This window comes from Xyrauchen texanus, chromosome 15 (assembly GCF_025860055.1).
Source record: "Xyrauchen texanus isolate HMW12.3.18 chromosome 15, RBS_HiC_50CHRs, whole genome shotgun sequence".
Taxonomy (NCBI): Eukaryota; Metazoa; Chordata; class Actinopteri; order Cypriniformes; family Catostomidae; genus Xyrauchen; species Xyrauchen texanus.
In genome coordinates, this window is record NC_068290.1 from 21272328 (window position 1) to 21299250 (window position 26923).

The window sequence follows — 26923 nt, forward strand, 5'->3', positions numbered from 1 at the left end:
CACAGTTGCCGGACTGTTTCATTTTAGATGCTCTGAGATGCTCAAGCGAAACGCCATATCCGGCTTTTATTTATTTCACGTCAGGACGACACTGCATCTGTATTTACTTATTTTATATTTTTGTAGTATAATTCCCTCATACTTTCCAATCAGCATACGTTGATGTAGATCGCAAAGTATGAAGGAATTATACTACAAAAACACAAAATAAGTAAATACAGATGCAGTGTCGTCCTGACGTGAAATAAATAAAAGCCGGATATGGCGTTTCGCTTGAGCATCTCAGAGCATCTAAAATGAAACAGTCTGGCGTTATATGTTTAATGCATCCTTTATTAAAGTTGAAATAATAAGGAAGCAGGTTGTGTAAATAAGCACAAACTCCAAAAATGGCATTTCTCTGTGCGGTCAGAGCCACTTATATGAGTCGTGTGAAAAACAGAGCGACAGAGTTTCAAACTTCTCCCGGGTGATAAGTCCCCACGCGTGCTTGCTGCAGCTAGATTATAATGTGATTGCTCACGACGTAGTGAATCATAATATATGTGTCACTGAGTGTATCTTATCGAGAAGAAAATTGGCGTTTTTGTGAGTTAAAGATGGAGTGAAGTGAACAAAAAGGTGAGAGTGTAGTCGTAGCCCAATATATAATGCAAAAAAAAAAAGGGTAGTCTTAGCCCACTATACAATGGTTATTGATTTGTCAATATAAATATCTAAATCTCCTTACGTATTTACTGTAGGAGCTATACTGCAGAAGAAAAAAATGTCAGAGAATGTTGAATATAATATTTAATGTATATTTCATATTTTAAAATATCAAAATATTCTTAAAACATGATACATATACATGAGAAGCAACATATAAGATATTTAGGCTGGCTTTCAAATAATGTATATTGAATACAAGTATATTTTGTCTTTACTGCACTGTCAGAAATATGAACAATTGAAAAAATACACTTGTATACAAAATACACTACTACTCAAGATACATTCTCTGAAATATCTTGTATGTTTATATAATATCTTATATGATTTTTAGATCATTTTAAATGGAACACAAGACAAAAACACTTGATAACAATAGGACATTTTTCCCCATGAAATTCAGTGAATGTCATTTAGAGGTATTTTTAAAAGATGATTTTGTGCTCTTTACTGTTGTATTCATGTTTTATACAACCTTTTAAGTTAAGGCACAAGATGAATAGTCGGTTAAGAGCTAATGATTAATCGTTGACATAATCAACGAATAATCGTTCTAATAATCGTTAGATTAGTGGACTATCAACATAATCATTAGTCACAGCCCTAATGCTGTTATTGAGTATGTTAATTAATAATCACCCCTTATTAATCTACCTGCCTCGTGGCTTTTAGAGGACGTCTTGTAAGAGTAGTGTTTAAATGAGATTTGTGATGCTGCCTTGTCCTCAGAGTTCAGCGGTTATTAAATGCTACCAATACATCTATACTGATCACATTTCCACAGGTGTGTAAGGAAAGCTAAATTTACACAAATCCACACTGAATTTTTGATGTAGTGCTACTTTTGTTCTATGGTGTCCTGAATGTTTTAGTCAAGATACTGTGTGTGTTATGTAATTGTCACATATTTAACATTTCATTATGGATGAAATCATCATTCAGAAATATATGTGCATTGTTTGTTACTGTGTACATGAATCACTTGTTTCAGTGTCTAAGATTTGTTTATTTTAATCACATATAATCATTTATTATAATTATGGTCTGTTAGAGAAGGTGTTGTGTTAAGACTGGAATTGATGGTACTTTGAAAACTGGACAAGATCTTTCACTCCATAAGATGCAGCTTAGAGGGAAAAATGTGGCTATTCCAACCAGTCGCTGCTTAACCACTTTGTCTGTCCCTGACATTTCAACATAAGCCTCCTCTCTGGTTTTCTCCAGCTCCCTCATTCCCACTTTCAGTTTGTTTCCCTCAGTTCACATTCATGTCATCTGTCCCTGTGCATTCTGACCCATTTTTGAGCACACTGTTCAGTTCTCACCCAACCTGTCCTAGAAGTATTTTAGGCTCCTTCAACACCCAGCAACCTTGAGCCAATGAAATCTCTCAGTCTGCACATGTGTGATACCACCCACCAGCATGCTGGCTCTGATGAGGTTCTTTATTTGAATCAGGTCAACTTTTTCTTTGGCACTAATTGAGTGTACTGATTTTCCAAAGGGGCAGAGAATCTGTTACTAAAATTTATTACAGCTGTATTGGATTACTCAACCTTTTTTTGCAAAGCCCTGCTTACAATGGTAGATGGAAGAAGTGGGTGTCTGGTTACGCTTTGGAACAATAGAATAGTGGCATGACCTACTGCACTGTGATTATGTAACTCACATATTCTATTTAAATATTTGCCTTATTATTGATACAAGAATTGCTGTCAATGATCTAGTTCGGTGGCTGACTTGTCTTTTGGGACTGTGTGTCTCTCCAAGTTATCCATGGAAATGGCCTGGTCTTTAGCTTTCTGTCTGTGATTGGATTAAGCCTCAGCTGAAGGCATTATCTGCCATGAGAAAACAATGCTCTATGTACTGCTGATTTCAGCATTTGAGAGCCGTTTTTATGAATGTAGAGAAGGAAAATAATATTTGCTTACTTGCTCTTTTCAGTGTCTCAAAGCTCCTTCTTTTTTATCTGCTAGTGACAGATTTGAAATAGCAGGTCTTGGTTAGTTTTTGTCAGATGTGAGTTGTGCATACTTAAAATGTCTTGTGAATTGTGTTTCTAGTTTTTGTTTTTTTGGTCTGATTGTACCTGTTTCAGTCGAATCGGTTTATCCGTTGAATTTTAAGGCCTGTGTATACTTTGTTTTTTCTGCGTATCGGATCGCACCCGGTTGACCACGTTGACTTTCAAAGTAGACTCTTTTGAACATAAGTGAAAATTAACATGTTTAAGGCATGCGTACTATGAATGCTTTGTGATATTCTTTTAGTACAGCTGGCACATGCGCCGATGATGCGCACAGATGAGGACTGTCCACGTGTTGAGAAAATCTGGGCCGCGCGGATGGTTCACACGGACTGGTGATGACAATTTGCGTTACTCATACTGTGCGCGGAGCAATCGGCGACGCGGGCAACATAAGTATACTTTGGCCTTTAGTGTGTCTGTTCAGTATGGTAGCTTTTCAGCAAATGGGAAAGCAAACATATTAAAAATTCTCATAGGTATATGCGTTAATCATGCCATAATTAATTCAGAGGGTTAAATGGACTTTTTAAATTGAAAATGGCACAAAAATCTAATTTCCTGCAAGGAAACATCAATGTGGCCAGGATTGCATTTCAGTGTGTACAAAGAAAAACAACCAAGTTTGCATTTCATTTTATTTAGTCACAATAAATGTGTATACCTGCAGTATGAGAAAAGAAATGGCAAATGTGCATTGCTTTTCAACATGTTTTCCCATTTTCTTCCATAGTTCTGAACACTACATTTGTTGTGTGTAGTTCAGAAACCATTTCTTGTATCTCTTTGTGTTATATTTGTGTCTGCATTTAATGGAAATGCTTTTCAGTGGCTTTGTGCGTCTACCTGTTAAGGCCATTACAGCCATTGTGTATAGTCCATTCACAAAACCAAAACAGCCAGAACTGTGAGAGGAAAGATGAGACACACTATGACAGCCAGGACTATCATTTCCATTGGATTGATCTCTCCAAGCCACTTTTTATTATAATTTTTTTTTGGCTGGAGGATGTCAACTTAAAGCACTGTTGAACATTTCCATCTCGCAGGTACCATGGCACGGCGATGGATAGCTGGATGGATTGAGCAAATATTGCTGTCATTGAACCCTGTAAGATCACCTTGTTTTCCGGTTTGCTTTTTCCAGTCTTTCATTTTCCATGACTCTCAAACCTCCTTAACAGAAAAATTACTCAAAGATTCATCTCAAGAGTATTGTGAAAAACTATGTAAATTTAGCCCTCTGTTTAAAACTGCATAACCAGACCTGCCTTTTATAACTGCACTGTGGCGTAAACACCCATCATCTCCCTCAGAGGAGTCATGACATTGCATATTACATCTGTTCTTAAGACAAATAGTCAATCTTTCACTGCCTTGGATTTATAATCAGTTGTTATTTCACTGTCTCAAATTGGGTTTTCTGCAACTCTTAATTTAAGTGTTTTTTTAACTTCTGTCCTCTTGAAATCCACTGAAAGTGATGTGGCGCGATTTAATTGTGGCCTTTAATTACCATTTCATTCACAAGGTGTTGATGTCTATTCTTCTGTCCAAGTTTTCACTGCAATATTCACTGCCTTGAGTGATATAAATCTTGACAGATTCTGCACTGTTTTGCTTCCAATCCATAAGATTGTACTGTATCTCCCATTCTAACTCTCTCATGTTCAGTCAGAAAGAAATTTTTGATGTTCTCAGAAAATAAGCACTTTATAGTTCAGTGAGTGTGGGAGTTTTCATGTGCCCTCATAACCATTCGGGGGCTGAGTTTATTTGTTTTTTTACTATGATTTTCTCCTTCCTTATGTGAAGAAACCATAAGTGCAAACATCTCTGTTACATATGTAACCTTGGTTCCCTTAGACGAAGGGAACGAGACTATGCGTGCTAACACATATGGGGAGTTGTCCTTCCACACTAACTAGTTGAAACCTCTCTACAATAATGGCAATATTCAAATATTGGCTATGGTGTTTGAGCCCTGCCCTTTTAGGCACAAAGCTGTCTGCTATAAAAGCAGGTGCACAAACTCCATTCCTCAGAATTTTCTGACTGAGGGACAAGGAGCACATTGCTCGAACTTCAGAAGAGCTCTGAGTCTTGTAGTGTTGCCAGAGGTCTCGTTCCCTACGTCTCAGGGATCTGAGGTTACGCACCAAGATGTTCCCTTACGAATCAGTTCTCTTGGCACTCTAACGCATAAGAGGAACAGAATCCCATCATGCCGCACTACACGACATAACCTTCCAGAGAGGAAACATGTCGGCGCGGTTCTGCGAGACAGTGGCCAACATGAGTATGCCGCAAGTGAGTGACCCTCATGTTGGGCCGGGGGAGTACTCAGAATGAATATATGAACTATAGTCATACAGTATGAATTAATCCCTTCACGAACCTAGTCGGGAAGGGAGTTTATTTATAATGAAAGTGGTTGTGACTTTCTGGTAAATTACAATGGCCTGATGCAGGCGGTTGTGTAAAATGATTTGGAGCCCGTACTTAAGGGGATGTGCATAAGTAAATAATTGACAAATGAAACAGCAAGCATTCTAAACAGAGAGTTCTTGTGAAGAGAGAGACTGTACGTCAAGGTTGTAAAACCTTGCGAATGTGTTTTGAGAAGACCATCCTGCTGCAAAACGAATGTCTTATAAAGACACACCATTTGTCCATGCCCATGAGGAGGCCATACCTCTCGTTGAGTGTGCTTTTACACCAATTGGGCAGATCTTACCCTGAGACTCATAAGACAGGGCAGTCGCATCAATGATCCAGTGAGAAAGTCTTTGCTTGGAGATGGACATTACTTTTGTAATGCCTCCATCTCCATAGCACATAAAGAGCTGATCATACAGCCTGAACTGGTAGGTGTGCTCAACGTACGTGTGTAGCACCCGCACAGGGCAAAACAAATGCAAGGATTGTTCCTCATCTGAATTAAATGGAGGAGGGAAGAAAGCTTGAAGGTGAACCAGCTGTGCTCTGAAGGGCGTGGTTATAACTTAAGGCACATAGCCTTTTCTGGGTTTGACAGTGGCTTTTGAAAGACTGGGGCCAAACTCGGTCACACGAATAGGGTGCGCACCAGGATTTTGACTGCGTTTTTGGATTGGATTGGATTGGATTGGATGAACTTCAGGGAAGAACTGGCAGATCTACGAGACACGGTCCCTTAACGGCATCCGGACTGCAGGAATCATTCATCAAAGGCAAGATTGTGTAGGTTCCTCTGAAGGAGACTACTCAATATCGAGCTCTTTGGCCACCCTTAAAAGAACGCAAATCATCTCCTTGTCAGTGGTAGCATCATCCACTGATTACTCGCTTGATGCAGAGAGAGTCATGACATAGAGATCATCCTCAGCGTCAGAAACGGCAAACGGGCGTGGCCCAGACAGAGAATGCAGCTCTCATGCTGGTCTGATAGCAGGATGTGCCTCTCGCACAAGGAACACTTACGGAACAACATCTTTAAAAAGATGCAAATGCGTAAGCGACTCCTTTTATATCAGTATTTGAACCACAGAATGTGCAAATGTTCACTGTTCACAGTTGTTAACAGTTCACAGAAAAGTTCACAGTTGGAGTATAAAGTGCAATAGACCAGATAAATGTTCTTTAAGTTGATGCAAGACAGATGGAATATATGTTAATGCAACGTGTAGTATCTACATGTAGTCGACGGTGAAGCAGTAGAGGGCTTCTAGACGAGAGATGAATCCCTGTCTCGAAGGAAGAAAATACGGAGGAATAGTGTTTGTGCACCTGCTTTTATAGCAGACAGTTTTGTGCCTAAAAGGGCGGGGCTCAAAGACCATAGCAAAAATGTTAATATTGGCGTTATTGTAGAGAGGTTTCAACTAGGTCGTGTGGAAGAACAACTCCCCATATGCGTTAGCACGCATGGTCAAGTGTACTGAGTCATAAGGGAATCTGTGTATTTGGAATGTACTGAATATGCATAGATGACATTTATTGTACGGAGACCATACTTTAAGTTCTTTTTCTCAGCATATTTTGACATATGAAGACTGTATGCAGGAATATTACGATGGACAAATTAGAGTATTTTTCTGCAGTATGTGTTGATTTATTTTTGAATAAACACTTTCTCTTATCTCTGTGTTTAACTTGGTCTTTTTAAGTGTAGGCTAATGGAATGGAAAAAACACCAAACATACACCAAGTTAAATTATGCGTAGATAAAAAATCAATAAAAACATTGTCCATGAAAGTGACAGCTATTTGTGTAATGCTATGTCGCAATAAAATGTCGGCAGCGCGCATTTCACGCTTTCCTGGCTAAGAGCAATGATGCCAGGCGCGCTCACGGCGAAAATTCTGGGGATACATGCATTTGAGAGAAGAACGAGGACGCGCATCTGGCAGCCACACTTGGCAGATCTCCGTATAGTCCGCTAGCCTTCCTGCTCACATAATATTGGAAGAAGAGTACAGAGACGGTACGGAGAGAGCCGGTAAACCGGTAAAAATGGAGAAAGTATTAGGACTCGCTGTGGTATCCAGTATTTTGTGTGTTGGATCGGTTGTGGGAAAATACGTCAGAGGTATCATCAATACAAAAGAGGTGAGTCTGATGTTTACATTACATTATTATGACTCGAAGACATGACTACATTGCAGCTTTTTCTGTTGAAACATCATTTTCTGTAAAGCTGCTTTGAAATGTGTATTGTGAATAGCGATATACAAATAAAAATGACTTGACATTTTAACATTATATGCTGTTTATTCTTTGGAGTTATCCTGTATTATTCAGTCTGTATTTGCCTAGCATCTTATGTTATAAATAGGCTCTATTAAGTGTATGTGCATGTGTTTTCACGCGCCTCTGCATTCGCGGGCATCTGGAAGCCTGATGCTTTAATATGATTTTGCCAAGATCATTACCTTCTCTCCATCTCTTGAGCTGATCTTAGTTCATCCTCAAATGCATAATTCTATTCAGACAAAATAAACCATATTTTAAACCGTGTATCACCAATAGTCTACGTACTTAACTGGCATGAAGTTGGTTTGACGTTGGACGTTCGATATTCGCGTATTTAGGGACGGTACCAACTTACACCGTCAGAACATCCTCCCGTCCGTTATGTCGTTACAGGTGTGCTTCGATCAAGAGTATTATTATAGAGTCATTACTGGTTTGAGGTCCTCCAGTGTTCTTTATTCATATTGGTTTGCAGTTATCAGACAGATGCTGGTGTCCTATCAGATTTATGGTTGATTAGTTGTGCGCTTGTGTTTTGTGTTTGTAAAGGTGTGAGGGCGCGCGTGATGTGCATGAATATTTGTTGGACAAGATTCAGATATCTCCCTGCTCCTCAAATTCACATCAAAGAAGCTAGAAATCTAGCAGCCAATTATGTTCACGATTAAATTCACAAATGCTTTTAACGTTGACGTGTGTCCCAATATGAGTCTTTTTCTTAATTGATGATTGAAAATTGACACTGTGGAGAGTAAAATTGTATTGCAATGTTTAGCATTAAAACTAGTGGAAGAGTTTTATTATAAAAACACTGGGTTTTTATTTAATAGCGACATGGTGCAAAAAGTAAATACTGGCCTGAAGCAAGCAGTGAAACTGAGGCATTGCAGAAAGTTGTACATATATATCACATTGATTTAATTAACAAAATTATGCAAGAAAATAACAATTTAAGAAGGAATAACACGTTTAAAGGGGAGTATGCCTTTTTCTTGTCATATAGATGCAGCTTATCCATATAGCTTTTAGGAATATATATATATATATATTGAATGACTGTTAATACTTTGTAATAAGGTTCTATTTATTAACATAGTTAATGCATTAGCTATCAAGAAATAACAATGAACAATATTTTTTTTTACAGCTTTTATTGGTCTTGGATATGTTCATCTCTCATCATTAGTTCACATTCCTTCATAATGCATTAACTAATGCCAATATATACAACTTTAAATGTAAAAATGTTTTAGCATATGTTGACATTAACCAAGAAGTGCCTTAAAAGTAGGCCTTTGTTTCATTGTTTGTTCATTTGAACAAATACAGTTGCTGTATATCTATTCAATCATTTTGAAAGTTCGATGCAACATGTGTTACATGGCCGGTTTCACTGATTAAATTATTTGTACATTTCTGTGTCTTGAAATGAAATTTAACAGTTGCAGTCTTGTCCTCCATTTGCCATGGGCAATGTAGTGAGAACCAGTTTATGCCTATGACAGCAGCTTCCAAATGTTGATCCTGTTCTGTTTGAGGACTCTGTATGAGATGGTTAAACAGTCCATTAATCTCATGTCTGTTTATTTCTTACAAGGTCGATCTTTCACACTGCCATGCACACAGTCGCATATACACACTTTTAATGCGGTACAGGGAAGTTTTATCAAGTGAAGGTGTTTATGTGAGACCCCATAAAATCAAAGATTATTAGTGATGCATGTTATGATCACAAAACCTACAGTATTTCAAATATAGAGCTGATGCACATCAACAGAAAGCTTTAAATTACATTCAAAATCTTATAGCCTACTAGTGTAGTGAATTGTGCTATTCTCTAATATTTTTGTAATAATTTACTTGTGTATTTGAATAGACACCTTCCAGCAATGCTCCTTCTTTTAATAAATAGAGTCTGAGAAGTAAAATGCAGCCACATCCGCTGATGTCATGACCAGAGGCTTGTGCAGGTAACTGCCTGTGGGTAACTAACACTGCCACAGGCATATAAGACTCTTTCCAGGGGACTCAAGTTGACATAGCTGTGTGTGTGTGTGTGTGTGTGTGTGTGTGTGTGTGTGTGTGTGTATATGAATGCATGTATATTACTGTCTTGCCCAGTTGTGTAACTTAAGTAATGAATCATTTAAAAGCCCAATGGACCTGGGGTGACATGACTAGTTGATTAGTAATTAATTGTTAATGAGGCTTAGCGAGTGGACAGAGATCCTGGAAGACAAAGAGAGAGAGAGAGAGGTAAGGCCACCAGTGATTCTGTGAAGTGACCGGATACTACATCTGCTATAGTGCTTGATTAATGTAGTGTCTGTGGGCTCTGTCTCTTTCCTTGTGGTTGGTTCAATGACTTTGTATTACAATGCAGTATCTGTGTGGGGGAATAGATGGATGGCAGGGACAGTCTTTATGGCCCATTCTGCATCACAACACACGTTTTATTCTGCAACCAATCAGCATTCAGCCACTGAGCAACTATACGAGTTGACACTCATAAACAAAAATAGTCTTTTCTTAAAGTCGCCAAGTAATTTTTATTTGTATAGCATTTATATCAATACACTTTGTTTCAAAGCAGCTTTAAAGAAAGTCATGCTGTAATGTCTTAAATCCCTTACAGTCCACATTAAGCAGTGTCATTTAAAAACTTCAATGAAAATCATGCTTTAATGTTAAAGGGGTAGTGCACACAAAATGTAAAATTCTGTCATAATTTACTCATCATGTTGTTTCAAACCTGTATGACTTTCTTAGGTAAGGTTAGGCAGAATTTCTGTCTCCGTAACATTCTTATTCATTGCATGAAAAAGATGCAATGAGACTTACAGCTGCCTGACATCTCCTTTTGTGTTCCACTGAAGAGAGAGACATATGGGTTTTGAACAACATAAGTGTGAATAAATGATGACATAATTTAATTTTTTTGGGGGGGTCTATCCCTTTAAACACCCCTGCAGAGCCAAAGCCAATGAGAGTTGGCCATCTGGTAAAAGGTCTCCGAGCGAGAGCAATGGAGAAAAAGAACAAATTTATCAGACACATAAACTCAGAATGGATCTGGGCAGGCACCCACATGAGGAAATGTAACAGATGGGAATGTGAACAAGGACCGAAAGCCTAAAAAGAAAAGGCAGGACAGTTTAATCCATGTTATATGGGGAGTGGAACAGGGTTTAGACCAAGTTGGGCCTCTCCTGGTTTCTATAGCAGCTGCAAAGTGCAGCATGTGTCCGTTGCCATGACAATAGTCAGAAACTGAGTTTCAGTGGGTTTTTGCTAAGTGGGTTTTTGTTAAGTAGTTTTTTGTTTGAGACAAGGTGGTCTTTCAGAAGCATAGTCACATGATTCCTGGCTTTACCTTAATGGATTTTTGGACTTCTGGGTCAGAGATTCTTGGGGTTGGTGTCCCTTATTGTCTAGGATACCAGTTGTTATGGAAACCACCAACAGCAGACAGTACAGAGCAAGTTAATATGGACAGGGGGCTAAAGGCTGGAACCCACTTAGTGCCTTTTTATACCTCACTGACTTTATGTGTAAGTCTGTCAGTGTAAGTTTCAGAGACAAGTGTACAAGACCCTAGCAAAGTTCTGAAATCTGCAAGAACTTAATTGACCCCTGAACTATTGCAGTATGCTTAGGGTCCCTGATGACACTACAGGAATTCCGCCAATAGAGCACAACTATCCCATTTTGTTTTTCATAAGCAAATACATTTTCACCTCAACTGAGCTGTCACGCTCTCTTCAGAAATTCACCACTGGCCAATTACTGTTTCACTTTCGAGCACGATCTGAAATACGGAGCCGCCGAAGTTTACAAGTGTCATGTATCTCATATATGTGCCACTCTGATCTGTAATGTATTACAAATGAGGCTCAAAATGCTGTGTTTTCGCAGTCTTATAGCGAGCGGTTCTGTGTTTGATAAACACTAATTCCATCCTGTGCTCTGAGTATGTGTTATAAACAGAAAAGCTGTGCTCTGAATTCTATTCTGTTTGTGCGCATTGCTATCATGCATTGACCATGTTGTGTAATTCCAAATATGTTTGGCTATTACAAGTTTCTAAACAGATCTAAAGCTACCACATGCCACCTGGGTTTTGTAGACCATGGAGGAGATGAGAGCATATCACCATGTTTGGAAGGAGCACAAAGCTGTTGTAAACTCAAACTAAGCACAGAAACAACAACAACAACAACAACATCATCAACACACACACACACACACACACACACACACACATGTTGTGTTTCCATGTTTTATGGGGACTTTCCATAGACATAATGACTTTTATACTGTACAAACTTTATATTCTATCCCCTAAACCTAACCCTACCCCTAAACCTAACCCTCACAGAAAACTTTCTGCATTTTTACATTTCCAAAAAACATCATTTAGTATGATTTATAAGCTGTTTTCCTCATGGGGACCGACAAAATGTCCCCACAAGGTCAATAATTTCGGGTTTTACTATCCTTATGGGGACATTTGGTCCCCACAAAGTGATAAATACACGCTCACACACACACACACACACACACACACACACACACACACACACACACACACACAAACTTCCTTCAGCACCCACTGATGAGTAATTGTAAGGTAGAAACAGGGTCTCTGCTCAGTCACACAATCCACCAAGGGGTTATTGGCCTATAAAAAATAAATAAATAAATATATATATATTTTTAAATTATTCCTTGTATACCAGTTTAATATGCAGAGACAACTGTAAGTAAGATATTTATAGGTTGATTTCACCTAAATGTGTAACTCTGTGCAGCTATCAAAACCTTCCACTGTTTGTTTGAGTGGGTTGTCAAGCCCGACAGAGCAACATTGACTCGACCAATGGTGTGAGTTTGGGGTAGGATTATCTGTTTGTACAACCAATGAAAGACTTAAAGAGTCTATTTGAAAACAATATTTTTCAAATCTATTTTTGCAATTCCATTTAGTGACACTGGAGTTTCAGAAATCACACAATTTAACTTTAAAGAACCCTGGAGTATATTATGAATGTATTTAAACTGTTAAAAGTGCATTAAAAGTTAATAAATGACTTATTTTGTTTCCCCTCCCTCCTTCTCCACAGGACTGGGTGTTCCTCACGAGGTTTTGCTTCCTGACTGATTTTGGCAGATTGGACTTTAAATTCCGATACCCCAGGGTAAGATTACAGAATGATTACTTTTGTCAACTTCACCTCGGTATAGTATTTTCCACAAAATGTAGGTTTATTTACTTATATTATATTTTTGAATTTTTTTCTCTCTCTCTCTCTCTTTTTCATTACAAACACACAAGGTTTTATTTTATTTGCTTGTAATGCTATTATAACTTGTTTGGAATGCTTTAAAAACAAAACAGTCCAACCAATAAATCTTTTTACATAGTTTACACATTACAGTCAAATCAATCAAATTTTTGAATGTTATCCATTTTTAATGTTTTTGTTTCCTTTTTATAATTCCTCCTCCTCCTTGATGCAGTCCCTGTCTCTCATACTCATCTCCTTCTGGGTTTGTTATCAGTCTGTGCTTCATTTTTTCTTTTTGTGTCATTCATTCATTGTCATAGGACTATTGCTCATTCTGTAATCCTCCCTATATACTCAAGTGTTTCAGTGGCAAATAAAATGTAGGTATTAATTCTCTATGTCTCTCTCTATCTTCCTCTTTCTCTATGTATGTCTTCCTCTTAAAGTCCCGTTGCTGTCAGAACATATTGCTCTACTTTGATGAAAGCTCTCAGTGGCCAGCTGTGTACAAGAGGCCGGAGAAGGTGAGACATTCACTGACAATCTCTGTGTCTGTTTGTGAATTTACTGAGTGTACTGACAAACTGTGTATGTGTACAAATGTGTACACACACTGAAGTAGGAAATATGAGAATTAAAGAATAACTCTCAGCAGTGCTCTAAGGATTAGGAGCCCAAATCCAGTTTTCAAAAAAGCACAAGTGTCAGTGCAAGTGTCTTTAAATACAGTAAATTTTCTTCCACCCCATGGAAGGATCGACATGGCAGGCATGTTTGACAAAGGACTTGTAGGAAACCCCTGCATTTAATCAGACCTGCTGCTGCAGACTTCAGGTCTTGTTATAGAGTGTTTGAAATGCAATGGACAGCACATATTTATTGATGGAGTGTTTATGTGCTCTATAGGATTGTTACCAGAAAGAGTCAGTACTGAGGCCCGAAAACAACCAGGTCATCAACCTGACCACCCACTATACCTGGTCTGGCTGTGTGGTAAGACATGGAGGAGTCAATCTTAGTGTTTGTGTGTGGTTTTGTTTGGCTCATGCATGATTGTTCTTATAACCCTTTTCTCTTTGTGCCTATCTTTGTAAGGTTGAAGGAGAGGGTAATGAGGAGATGCTGAGTTGTGTAGGAGGTCGAAGTTTTCGCTCCGTCAGAGAAAGATGGTGGTACATCGCTCTCAGCAAGTGTGGGGTGAGTGGTAACAGTCAATTTTCTACATACTCTGCAATGATAATGGTGAAACAAAAATACACACTAATATTGAAAATCTAATAGTATTTCTTTAAACATTTTGTAAAGTTCCTCTGACGTATTCAAAACCCTAAGACTGGAAGCATTATCCCTTTGTTTTATCACAAAGTAAGCATGCTCTTTTCAGAAAAGTGATTGGCATTCATTATAGTAATGTTGTTTCAGTTGAATATCAAGTTGTCCTGGTTCTATTTGAGGCTAAATACAGTATGAAAAGGACATTTTGTTGACAGTTTTCATGAAAATTGCCCTATCTTTCTCTGCTACAGTATGTACATCAGTAATAACATTTAGAATGTGAAAATTCATTGTATTTATTTATTCACATTTTATACATAAAACAAATGTGTAAAGTAATGTAACACTTTTCATGGAGGATGGTTGAAATGTGTTATAAAGTTACATTTAGTATATGATCAGTCTCATGTAATTAGCAAAAGTTAGGATTATTTAATGATAAGTATATTTGTCAAGCTATTAATGAAAAGAACAATACATTAGGCCTATTTTTATATATATTTGCCTACTTTGATATGGCATAGAAGATACATGGGAAGTTTTAAATTTGAACTGATTTTAAGCAACTTGATTAAAGAGACTTTTTGGTTGAATAGGCTAAGTGCTAAATTAGACCCTTTTCAGAAGACAATAAGCTATTCTGTTGTGGAAGAGCTGCAGAAAGAACTGTGCATGCAGTGGTGTAATTGTAAAGGGATTTTAGCCACCTACTGTAAATGGGCCTAAATTTAAAGGGCTGTTTCATGGATGGAGGCAGGCTGATAGACATTATACTAAACCTGTTGGACTGCAGTTAAGCATATTCTCTGTGCACTGCTCCTAAGGCAACTTTTCTGTGTCTGATGCCAATATCTCTTCTCTCTTTCTCTCATACTCACTTTCACATTGCCCAGTCTTATACCTCTGTGCTTCCTAACTTCTGTTACAGTCTTTGATTACTCACTTCTAGCTTTACGGCTCATTCTCTTTCTATATAACCCTCTCTCACTCTATATTGCTGTCTCTCTCTCGCCTCGCTATCTCTGGTCACATTGATTTTGTGATTGGGCATGCTTCATGCTCCTCACCCTTTTGATGGAGAGAGGGAGAGAGAATGGGATTTTCCTGCCAAGTGAAATTAAAGTGTTTCTCTTTTATTAAGCTGGGCCCAAATACTCTCAACAGCTAGAAACGCTGTTTCTTTGAAGTCTTTTATGGCCCAAAGATCTATTTGTACACTCAGTGTTTCTATGTCCCTCTCAAGCTCCCTGCTCGCCTCCTTCTTGTCTTTCCTCTGATCTCCCTCTTTTTCTCTTTTGCCATGCAACACAGGGAGATGGGCTGCAGTTGGAATATGAAATGACTTTAACCAATGGGCAGTCTTTCTGGACCCAGCACTTCTCCGCAGATGAATTTGGTAAGACACGACTTAAAGAGAGAAGGATATTATGTGAATGCTTAGCAAAATGTATTCATATTCATCAACTTTCACAGCACTCATTAAGAATAATGAAAGTTAAGTTATTATAGAAATGTGCATGATTGTATCTTTAAAAGATAATGGGTCTCATTCACTAAGAAAAGTTGCATACATCTGTGCATATAAAAGGTTCCAAGGCAAAAGATTTCTGGATTTTCAACAGTTGCGTTCCCACATATATTTGTTCTTACACTCGTTTTGAAGTTGTGATGAATCCAGATTATTTTAAATGAGAGTGCATGCCCCAGTTAGTAATTTGTATAAAACACACCCTAAATAAAAATGTTGGGTAAGTTACTCAAAAAAGTAATCCACTACAAATTAATAATCTAAAAATTTTAATCAGACTTTTTTAATGATCCTTACATTGGAAAAAGAATCGCATTACTAATTACTTTGAGTTTTTAAAAATGTTTTCTTTTTTCTTTCAGTGAATTCAAAATAATGTCTATATTTCCTCTGTTCGCTGTCACACGCAAGTGATGCACCACACACTGTTTTTGTTAGGGGGTGCACGCCATTCATCTTTTACAGAAACACAAACAGATGTACATATTAACATAATTCATGTTTTCTTCATAAATAGGTCATAATATTATTTTAGAAATATGTGTAACCCAAGTTGTGTACTAAAGTAATTAACTTTTTTACTTAACTTAAAGTAATTAAGTCAGTAACTGTAATCCGATTACAGTAATGTAAAATATAATGTTTTACACTACTTTTTTTACTTAAAAAGTAATTCGATTACAGTAACTCAGTTTAGACCCAAAAGTGAAAAAGAACTCCATTTAGGACCCGCTGTACCGCCTTTTAGGGCCTTTTTGAGTATGTGTTTTTTTATGCATGTTTGGTTTTATTTGATTTCGAAATTTTATCCTAAATATATAATCAATTTTATCCTAAATTTGGAATGAATTTAAGTGCAAACTCAGAGATGAATCATGATTCCTGGTGAAAACATTCATGCACAGTTCTTAAGCACAAATATATGTGTATGGATGCATGGTTATTGAATGAGACATATTAGTCTCAGCTCATATTTAGACTTCATACTGTGACTACATTAAATTTCTTGTTTTTGTTCTATTAATCTGTTTCAGGCATCCTGGAGACCGACATCACATTCTTGGTCATATTCGCCACTGTGTTTACTCTGTCTTGTTATTTTGCTTGTGAGTTTTCATGTCCTGGAGGTATAAAAGACCCCAAATTCATTGGTCTCAGTGAATAATTTGCAAGCCTTATTATTCAGAGTTAAATTAAAGGATATTTTTAGCCATCTCCTCAAGACAAACAATCATACAGATCTTATGGTGCCTCTCTGTTCTTAGTCTCTCTGGATTTAGTCATTTATCTCCCCTGAATCCCTATCAATGTCTCTGTAATTCTTTAAGATAATTTAAAGGGAAGACAGCTGCTCCATACAACCTATAAGATGTTTATGACTGCAGCTGGAGTTGAGGGTGAGAAAGACCACCGGCACACACCCACTCACGTACTGTACATAAACACAAGCACAGTTCATGGCTTTTGTGTGACTGAGGTTTGCAAACCTGGATGTATAACAATATTTCTTGTGTAATCTCCTCTTCTTGATCTCCTCCACACATTCTGCTCCTTTCTCTGCCCTCTTGTTGCTACTCCCACTGTGATCCCTCTCTTTTCTCTGCATACTTTCTTTCACTTTCTGGTTCCTTCCTCCCAGTCTTAAGCCTGCTATTCTTTTGCATTTACTGGGGCCTTTATGCCAGAGATGGTGTCGGGAATGGCAGTCTGAAGATATTAGGTGAGGAAAGCACTTTAGTAAGGGATAATGCCCAGTCAGCTGGTCATTATCACCAAATAAACCCCTATGCATAGCAGAGGGGTGTGGTATCATCCTGAAGGGGTTTATTTTGTGATAATGACCGGTTGACTTTTCATTATCCCACATATTACATGGCTACCTACTAAATTAATAAATACATTAACAAATATGGTAACACATTACAATAAGGTTCCATTCATTAACATTTGTTAATGCATTATGTGTCATGAACTAACAATGAGCAAAATGTTTTTTACAGCATTTATTAATCTTTATTAATGTTAGTTAATACAAATACAATTGTTAATTTTTTGTTCATAGTGTATTAACTAATGTTACAGCAACTAATACAACTTCTGATTTAAAAAATTTATTCATATATATTGAAATTAACATTAACCAAGATTAATAAATGCTGTAAATATATATTGTTCATTGTTAGTTTGTTAACTAATGTTAACAAAAATGGAACCTCATTGTAAAGTGTTACCACAAATATTAATTTGAGTTATTTGTTAAAATTATTTTGTTATCTTATTATTTTACTTTGTAGATTAGTTTAAGCGTTTGCTCAAAAATAGTCCACTTAGTTGAAAAATAATATGTATAAGTATTCTATATCAGTGGTTCCCAAAAGGGCCGGGACCACAGAAAACTACCAAGGGGGATGCAATATGATTTAAATTTATTTCAAATAAAATAGAATAATCTATGATAAATTATAATTATATATGATTTCTAATCTAGATTAAGTAGTACAACCTGTATACTGATATTGTATTTCTTATTTTAATTCAACAACCCCCTTCAACAATTGTTGTTTTTATAGAAGAACGTACAGTAGAGTTATTGAAACAAAATCACAAAATTGATTGTGATTTTAATCTATTGACACGCCTAATTTCCATTAATAAATAAGGTTGGGAAACAAGCAGTTTTGCCATAATTACAGCAGAATAAACACAGTAAATATCTTACCAAATGAGAGGCCTTGGAGAAGCACTGTTCTAAATTCTATAACAGTCTAAAAAGTATTTTATTGTAAATGTTTCATTTTCTTGTTTTAACTGGGCACTGCTGAGCTTCTAGCCATATAAAAGAGATTTTACTATAGTTGGTAGTCACCTTGAGTCGCAAGATGCTGCCAATTTACTTTTCAAACTTCCGTTGATATGAAAACAGAGCCGCGAGAGTGATACAAGAGACACGAAGAAGCAGCAACAGTGGCAACCGTTTGTATGAAATCCACAGTTTAGCTGTCATTACACAAAGATTTTTGACCACACAGTGTTGCGAATGACCAATCAGAATCAAGTGTTTCTGTGATGCATGAAATAAATATGATCAACAATAATGAACATGCTCAGGTTCAACATGTTGCACATGTGTGTGACTGCATGCATTCATGCTGACCTAATTTCATTTCTTAAAGAGGCCTTACAAATTCATAGTGTAACCTACTTGTGGTCACTTGCCTTGTCCTCTGTGGGCCTCCCCCTCTCACCAGGGAAATTACTCTTTTCTGTGAGCTTCCTGGTTTTCCTGCTTATGCTGATTCTCTTGGGGAAAGGATTCACAGTTACCAGGTAGGAAGCCTTACTTGTTCCTTAATGTGGGTAATGACTTACAAGGCTAATCATGCAAATGTGACCCAGTTGAAAAGACAATGTATTGGTCAAATGTCGTGACACACTGGAGATAATTATTCAAACTCACTTCTGTACATCACACATGAGAATATAATTGAGCTAGTCTTAAAAAATGATATGCATGATAATGTTTCTTTTTGTTTGTCAACCAGGGCCAGAATAAGCCACAGTGGCTCTGTCAAACTTTCCATTTATATGACAGTGTACACCATCACCTACATCATCCTCTTCATATACGAAGCAGAAGTAAGATTTGATTTCCTTAGGACATGGTTTCACAGATTGATGATTTTTTTATAGTGTACTAAGATCAGTGGTTCTAAACTGATTCCACTAATTTTACATTAGACATCTAGTGGCAATCAATACAGTAATATCAAATAAAAGTATTGTTTATCAAATAAAAGTGAACAAAAATGCCCTTAAAACCAAACATTGAAATGTATTAATGGAATGTTTTGGGTTCAATACAAGTTACACTCAGTCAACAGCATCTATAGCATAACGTTCATTATCACAGAAAATTAACTCATCCCACGGTTGTAAAAAAAAACAAAACAAATAAAATCAAAATAAAATTAGGTTACTTTAAGGCACTTCCAATGGAAGTGAATAGGTCCAGTCCATGAAAAAAAAAAATGGAAGTATAGCAACAAGACATACATATTATACATGTTAACATGATTATAGTTTGATAAAATCTCTGTTCTACATGATTTTATTATGATATCGATTTCAAGTTTTACCAGGGATACTTCAACATTGCAACGAAGTTGTAATATTGCATTTACTGTGACACAGTTGTAAGTTATTTATCATACTAAAATAATGTTTACATCCAATGAATATACTTTTAAAGCTGTGTGTATTTTAATGTTTATGGACTGGCCTGATTTGTTTTTATTGTAACCTTGCCATAACCAAGATGTTTGCATTTATTTTTGTCAACAAGGGAAGATATAAAATATTTTTTTTGTGGTAATCAACATTATGCTACAAATAATGTTGACTGAGTATCTGAATATTGAATATTTAAACTGCATGGTTTCTAATTGTCTCTTCATTATTGATGGTTTCATGCTCTTGGCAGCCAGTAATTTTCTGCATTACTTGGCACAAACAGTCCATCCATGCTACAAGTAAACCTATATTTAAAGCAATCTGGATAATATTTTCTTTTATGTTGTATGGTTTTTGAAAATGAGAGTGTTACACAACATGTCTGTGTTGGTATTGGCATAATTTGGCTAGATTCTCCCAAGTAATAGATGAATTTGCGTCTTTGTGAGTTCGATTGGATGCATGGTGTTCAACGTCAACAACAAAAGATATGGGAAGTGTTTTTTACCCTATTTTCTTAAAAGTTGATAAACCCATTTTGCTCTCCTAACTATAGATAATTACCAGAAATGCAGTCACAAAAGTCTTATATCTTTATTACAAGTCTGAGGGCTCATTATCATTGACGTGCTACTCTATACATAATGTAAGGCTATGAGATGGAGTTACTCAGTACGAGCATGTTGCTGTAGCGTGGTGTAATAGAACGAGGCAGATAGATAGATAATGAAAGAGAGAGAGGGAGAGACAGGCAGAGAGAATAACCCAGTTGTAGAGAGATAGGCACTTGAAGTATCCCGGAAGAGGTCCTATTGCATCTTGCATCAATGTCACCCATTGCTCTAATGCAGCTTTAGATGTTTGGATTTAAGAAATGTTCTGCTACATTCCACTTGTGCCGCCTAACAGATTTGTGCCACGATCAGATTTAAAACCATCAATCATACAGACAGGATGCCAAGAGCATGTGATTTTACTGTTCTCCACTTTTATACACCTTATCTCTGTGTTTGTGTGTGTGTGTGTGTGTGAAGTTCTTTGATCCAGGCGAGGTGCTGTATGCTTATGACAGCCCTGCAGGGTATGGTCTAATGGGTTTGCAGCTGCTTGCATACGTATGGTTCTGCTATGCTGTGCTGGTGTCGCTCAAACACTACCCTGAAAAACAACCTTTCTACATTCCCTTCTTCACTGCGTACACTCTGTGGTGAGTTAAACTATCTTCCTACTAAATCAGAAGCTCATTTTATTATATTTATTTACATTGCTGCCATAGCTACAGTATGTTTAATTTATTCTATGCCATTTTGCCATGTCATGATGAAAAGGCATGTGGAAGCATAAATGTTTGTTTCTACACCTTTGTGGGTTGTTGCTCTTTACTCTATGCCAACAGCTTGAGTTCAGATTAATAGACCATAAAGCTGCTTTCCATCTTTCATTGCTTTAGTTGTCTGTATATATCCAAATTTTTATTTTATTTATTTTTTTTTGTCCCTTAGGTTTTTTGCTGTGCCAGTCATGGCCCTAATTGCCAACTTTGGTATCTCTCGATGGGCCAGGGAAAAGATTGTGAATGGCATCCAACTTGGCATCCATCTTTATGCCCATATTGTATTCCTGGTATGTATTTTGTTACTTAAAGAAATATTCCAGGTTTGATACAAGTTAAGCTCAATGGACAGCAATTGTAACATAAAACTTATTATCATAAAAAATAATTTCGACTCGTCTGTCCTTTTATTTAAAAAAGAAGCAAAAATTGAGACAGTGAGGCACTTACAATAGAAGTAAATGGGGCCAATTTTTGGAGGGTTTAAAGGCAGAAATGTGAAGCTTTTGTTAAAACTCGTGTTATTTGAGCTGTAAAGTTGGTTAAATCATCATTTTGTTCAGTTGTTTTAGGGTTTGTTGACACATGATAGAAAAGGTTAGTAAGCGATTTTATTACACTAGAAACATGTTAACATGCATATTGTTTATATTTTGTGGCTATACTTTTGAAACAGTTTGTATTTTAATGTTTACGGATTGGCCCATTTAACATCCATTATAAGTGCCTCACTGTAACCTCGATTTTTGCTAATCGAAATACATTTTTGTGGTAATCAATATTATGACACAAATGCTGTCGATTGAGCTTACCTTGTATTGATCCTGGAAAATTCCTTTAAATAGTTTCTTACTGTAATAAGTTACTTAATTATTTAGGATATTTTTGTTTATCAATTACGTTATCTATTTAAAGCTGAAGTGTGTAATTTCTGCAACAAACAAACAAAATAGCAAAAATAAATCCAGTGGTGGCACAAACAGATAGTTCCGCCCCAAACTCGCACGATTGGTCGAGCCAATGTTGCTCTTTTGGGCTGACAGGGCATTCAGACAAAAAGAAGGATGTTTTAATGTTGGTATAAAATCTAAATTGACCCTATTTATTTGATTAATTCATGTTATTGGTGTTATTGTGAACTATATTCATCCATGCATATTTGCTATAATTTCTTTGAATGTAATCTTTAATCAAAATGTCATAAAGTGCTCCTTCTGTGATATATCTGACTCTTTTCTGCTGATGTTTGTAAGGCCGTGCTGCAGTTAAGCCAAGTTTTAACCCCTCCCCTTCAAAGGTCATGTAAACAAACTTGGCCTCAAATTAGCTAATATTTTCAGCTGTTTCCCTCCCAAAAACACTGTTCCTTACCCCAAAATACCTTGTTTATGGGCACGCTGGCTTGAATTTTACATTTTGATGGAGGAATAATAACAGCGAATATACGGTTGTGTTTTAGACATTTCATGCCTAAATGCTTCCAGAAATTATCATTTCTGAGTGGACTGTGAGTCTGATGCTGAAAAAGTGTCTGGAGTTTATTCATATTTTGTAATGCAACCTCTTTTGGAGGTATCCAGGGATGTACAGCAGGAGTAAGTGTTCTTTTTCTTAAAATTTAGTGCATTGTGATTTAAAACATTAAAATTATTAAATCTTCTATTCACTTGTTTCACATTTATTTGCACTGGACTTGCACAATGATTTCAGTCTCATAGTAAGCATAGACCATGGTGTGCTGTGTTCTGTGTTGTCTGTTCTCAAGTCAGTGGAAAAGAGGGCCAGTACTGAGATCGCTTCATATTTTCCCTGAATCTGGCAGGAACAGCAAAGTGGAAAGGGTGTGTGTGTGTGTGTGTGTGTGTGTGTGTATCTGTTGATTGCAAACTCACGTTTAGATCTGCCTGCATTCTGATATACAATGCCCACTTTTCACAATTCAATCAACAATTGATGGATAAAATCAAGTCCTGCCAATTTTTCTTCTTTAATAGGCTTCTTTACTTGGAAATATAATATGGAAGTAAAAACAGTCGTCATTTTCATTTCATGCCAACTTTAATAGCACCACAGTGAGTTTTACACTTTTAAGTAAAATCAACCTACTAATAGCTTACTTGCAGTTGACTCTGCATTTTAAAGTGGGATACATGAAATCATTTGAACATAAAAAACTACACACATCAGCTTTAAGCTAATAATATGGTTCAATAAACATGGAAATACGACCCAGAGTATGACTTAACATGTCTTTTCTAGGCCATCACACGCCCATCAGCAGCCAATAAGAACTTTCCCTACCATGTGAGGACGTCTCAAATAGGCATTCTTCTCTCCAGTCCCAAAGGCATGGGGGCAGAGAGTTTCCCTCACCATGCTTATGGGAACAGCTCCTTCCTGGGAGATTCGCAGCCAAACTTCACAGAGCTCTTCTCTATACATTCTCCAGTGAGTATTACTATATTTTAGGTGGTAAGGAAAAAAGATTTAAGAACCATTTAGATCAAATGCATTCATGACACCTAAATTGATTAAAATATTACTTGAAAGGACCTACTTATGAGTACATTGAAGTTCATCCACAAAAAAAAGGTGCCATTATTCAGTCATTATTTCATGTTGTTCCAAACCATTTGAACAAAAGGAGATGTTAGTATAATGTGAGTGACTGGCAACCTCGGTAACCATTCACTTTTATTGTTTGGAAAAAATGTGCAATGAATGTGAATGGTGAATGAGGCTAACAGTTTTGTGTGAGAAAGAAAGTCATAAGGGTTTGAAACAACATGAGGGTGAGTAACTGATGACAGAATTTTCCTTTTTGGGTGAATTGTCAAATTCAATAGAGATTTTCAAGCAGGGCAGCTGTTCAACAGAAAATTCTAGAATCATGCTATTTCAAATTATCTATTTAATTTTTCCTTTTTGAGGACCCCGTTAAGACGATAGATGAGGTGGTGGCTCAGAAGGGACAGGAAGTGCCAAGAAACAGTGAGCATAAGATCATCACCACAACGGCAGACCTGTCATCTAACTTTTCTCCTCTTCCTCCTCCAATACCATCACGTATCTCTGCCCACTCCCCCCCTCCTCCCAGATTAACGTCCCACTTCACAGAGTATTTTAGTATGCAAGGGGCCACAGGGATGGGTTCCAGTGCCTAGAGCAGACTGTAGAGAAACATGCATGTGGAGGAGGGACAAAGCAAAAATATCTACTTTGGATATCTAAGAGGTGGAATCGATTTAAATATTTCAGTAGATTAGGTTAAGGCAAGCATATAAAGGAAGCCATTTTTAAAAAAGTTACCAAAACTTCTTAATCTTGAATTTGTAATGAGAAATGCAAAGTGCAGGATGAAGAAAGAGATCGGGACGTAACCCACTCACTTTACTCCTAAAAAAATAAGAAGCAATAAATATTTCAGTGAGACGACAGAGTCATTGGAGAGGTAATATATAGACAGTGCAAAAGAGTGTCAAGAGACAGTTGAGAATCTAGAATAGAGATATTTAAAAATTAATGTGACAATAGGATAGCGATGTGTACAGTAACAGTACAGTGAGCTCATTTACACTTTTTTTTGTGCTTCGTTCATTTCATGTGGTGCTGTTAATATTAGAATTTCCATGCCATTTTAATGACACAGAACCAAGTATTCATCTCCTTTATAGATGCAGTGGCAATTTTTTTTTTTTTTACATTTATTTACATAATTTGTTTGTAATGTTGAGCTCATTTGGGGTTTATATTTTTATTCACATTGAATACAAATAGAAATACAAATAAATATAAACTAGAGACTTTGCAAACTGATGTTAAACTGCAATGGCAAGTTAACGTGGACAGCTAGGCAGTATTTTTACACCATGCATGTTTGTGCTTTGTCTACTTTCTGATATATTCAATGTAATTTTGGGTGTGCCTAGTTTTCAGTACTAGCAGTCTTCATTTTGTATACAGTACATGTATGTAGAGAATAATTAACTCAAGCAGATAATGGATGAGGACATGCTATCTTCATCCTAGCTCTCAGTATTGTCCACTCCATACTAACAGCTTAATACACGTTTACCTGAACGTGACAGAGCTGTTCACTGCATGAGTGTTTGGAGTTCAGATTCAATTCCTGCAAATTTTGTTGCACATTGAAAAGAGTGTTTTACACTCACCCACAGCGGATCTTCTGTGGATATGGAGCAGTGACTTTTATTCTATCAGTCCACTGGGGTTGTTTGTTTACTTGAGTGTCAAATGAAATTATAACTCTACACTTACAAATACACTTTGTATTAACTGCATGGAGCATTTTACTATTTCTACACACTTGTTAAATTACCCATGGCGACCCTTGCAAATGCAACCATAGTGCAATACGGTGTGTTACACAATTTTATAATGTACAGGTAAATGATTTATCTGTAAAAATGACCACAACAATTGATTGTGTCACATTTCTGTTATATATCAACATCAGCATAACCTACAGAGGTTACATATATAATCCTATATGTTATGTACACAATGGCATATTTATATACAAAATTATGATTTTTAAGAGAAGAACCATACTTGAAGAATCATTAAAGCTAGGTTCCAGTGGTTTAAGTTTAAATTATTAATAGATGTGCTTTGGGCCTAAAGTCCTTGCATTTTTTAACACAGAACTTGATCTGACTGGCAGCCACCAGAAAAGCATGCGATTTTAAATGGCATTGACATTTTTTTTAATCTTTTTAGTCAGTGTGCACACAAAGCAAAGAAGAGAGAGCACACTTTTTGGATGTATGAAAGATATTAGCAAAGCACATTGAGGAGCACAGAAAGATCCAGTTAAGCACATTTTTGTTGCACGTTCATTCTGAATGCATTTTAAAAGTGTCAAATGACTTGGCAGTACATACTCTTTTTGCCAAATTAAAATGGTCTGGTTTACTAGACTGGCTTGAATGTATAATTTTTTCAATGTCTTTTCTTTTGTAATATAACTATGAGCAAATCCTTACCCTATAACTCTAATGTACATCAACTGCTGATAAAATCCAACCACATTTATATGTAAAACATTTATATTCACCTATATTATATAGGATGAATCCCAGTAAATTGAGCCACTTTTTGAAAGTTGACCCAATTTACCTGAAATTTACCAAATTTTTGTTGTAAAAGTTGTCACAAGGGCTATATCTCAGTAATTTGTCAAAAGTCCACATACTGTACACAAATCTGTTTTCTCTTGTAGTGGTATTGAATGCTGGTTTCAAGCACCTAGTTTGAAACCCCATAAAAATTATTAGTAATTTTTGTCAATTAAAGTACCTGTTGGATAAAGAGTGAACATTAAACCACACCGGCAGACATTGACAAGGGTCAACTCTGTAATAAATGTACAGTTTTACTGAAAGTTTTAATTTGTTTTCAGGACAAGTTTATTATTGTTAAATGTCAGGTCTCGTTTTCATTTGTATCGAGGCTGTCACATGTGATTTTAATGCAAGACATTTATACAATAATTAAAATATTTGTTGGCCAGAACAATGGTTTGCTATTTTTGTACATTTAACAGTTACATTTTTGCTGTTTTGTGAATTGCTTTAGGTTTTATAATTGTTTTCCAGTTAAAATTTGGCTGAAAACCCTATAATAGTAGAGCCCCTATAAATATGCATGTTGTCACAAAAGAGCCATGTGTGACCGTTGAACAGTATCTTTTTTTCAAGGCAATATGGGTGTAAATATTCAATAGCTGTTTGAAGCCAAGATCTTTCTGTATACACAAATTGACTTAAGGTAC

At 36.6% G+C, this 26923-nt stretch overlaps 1 protein-coding gene across 1 annotated transcript; it reads left to right on the plus strand.

Moving 5' to 3' along the window:
- Nucleotides 1-7121: 7121 nt before the first annotated feature.
- On the plus strand, nucleotides 7122-26657 carry LOC127655525 (transmembrane protein 145-like). Its single transcript, XM_052143404.1, has 15 exons — nucleotides 7122-7331; nucleotides 12599-12673; nucleotides 13210-13287; nucleotides 13670-13756; nucleotides 13859-13960; nucleotides 15350-15434; nucleotides 16601-16672; nucleotides 16895-16963; nucleotides 17206-17286; nucleotides 18815-18893; nucleotides 19109-19202; nucleotides 20831-21003; nucleotides 21299-21419; nucleotides 23389-23577; nucleotides 24060-26657. Exons 1-15 carry the CDS (start codon nucleotides 7236-7238, stop codon nucleotides 24291-24293), a joined length of 1635 nt encoding a protein of 544 aa, XP_051999364.1. The 5' UTR covers nucleotides 7122-7235; the 3' UTR covers nucleotides 24294-26657.
- Nucleotides 26658-26923: the final 266 nt, after the last annotated feature.

Coding starts and splice junctions, on each gene's coding strand:
- LOC127655525 (XM_052143404.1), top strand. CDS start 7,236: ATGGAGAAAGTATTAGGACTCGCTGTGGTATCCAGTATTTTGTGTGTT. Junction 18,894..19,108: donor AAAGGATTCACAGTTACCAG/GTAGGAAGCCTT, acceptor TTTGTCAACCAG/GGCCAGAATAAGCCACAGTG. Junction 21,004..21,298: donor TTCACTGCGTACACTCTGTG/GTGAGTTAAACT, acceptor TTTGTCCCTTAG/GTTTTTTGCTGTGCCAGTCA.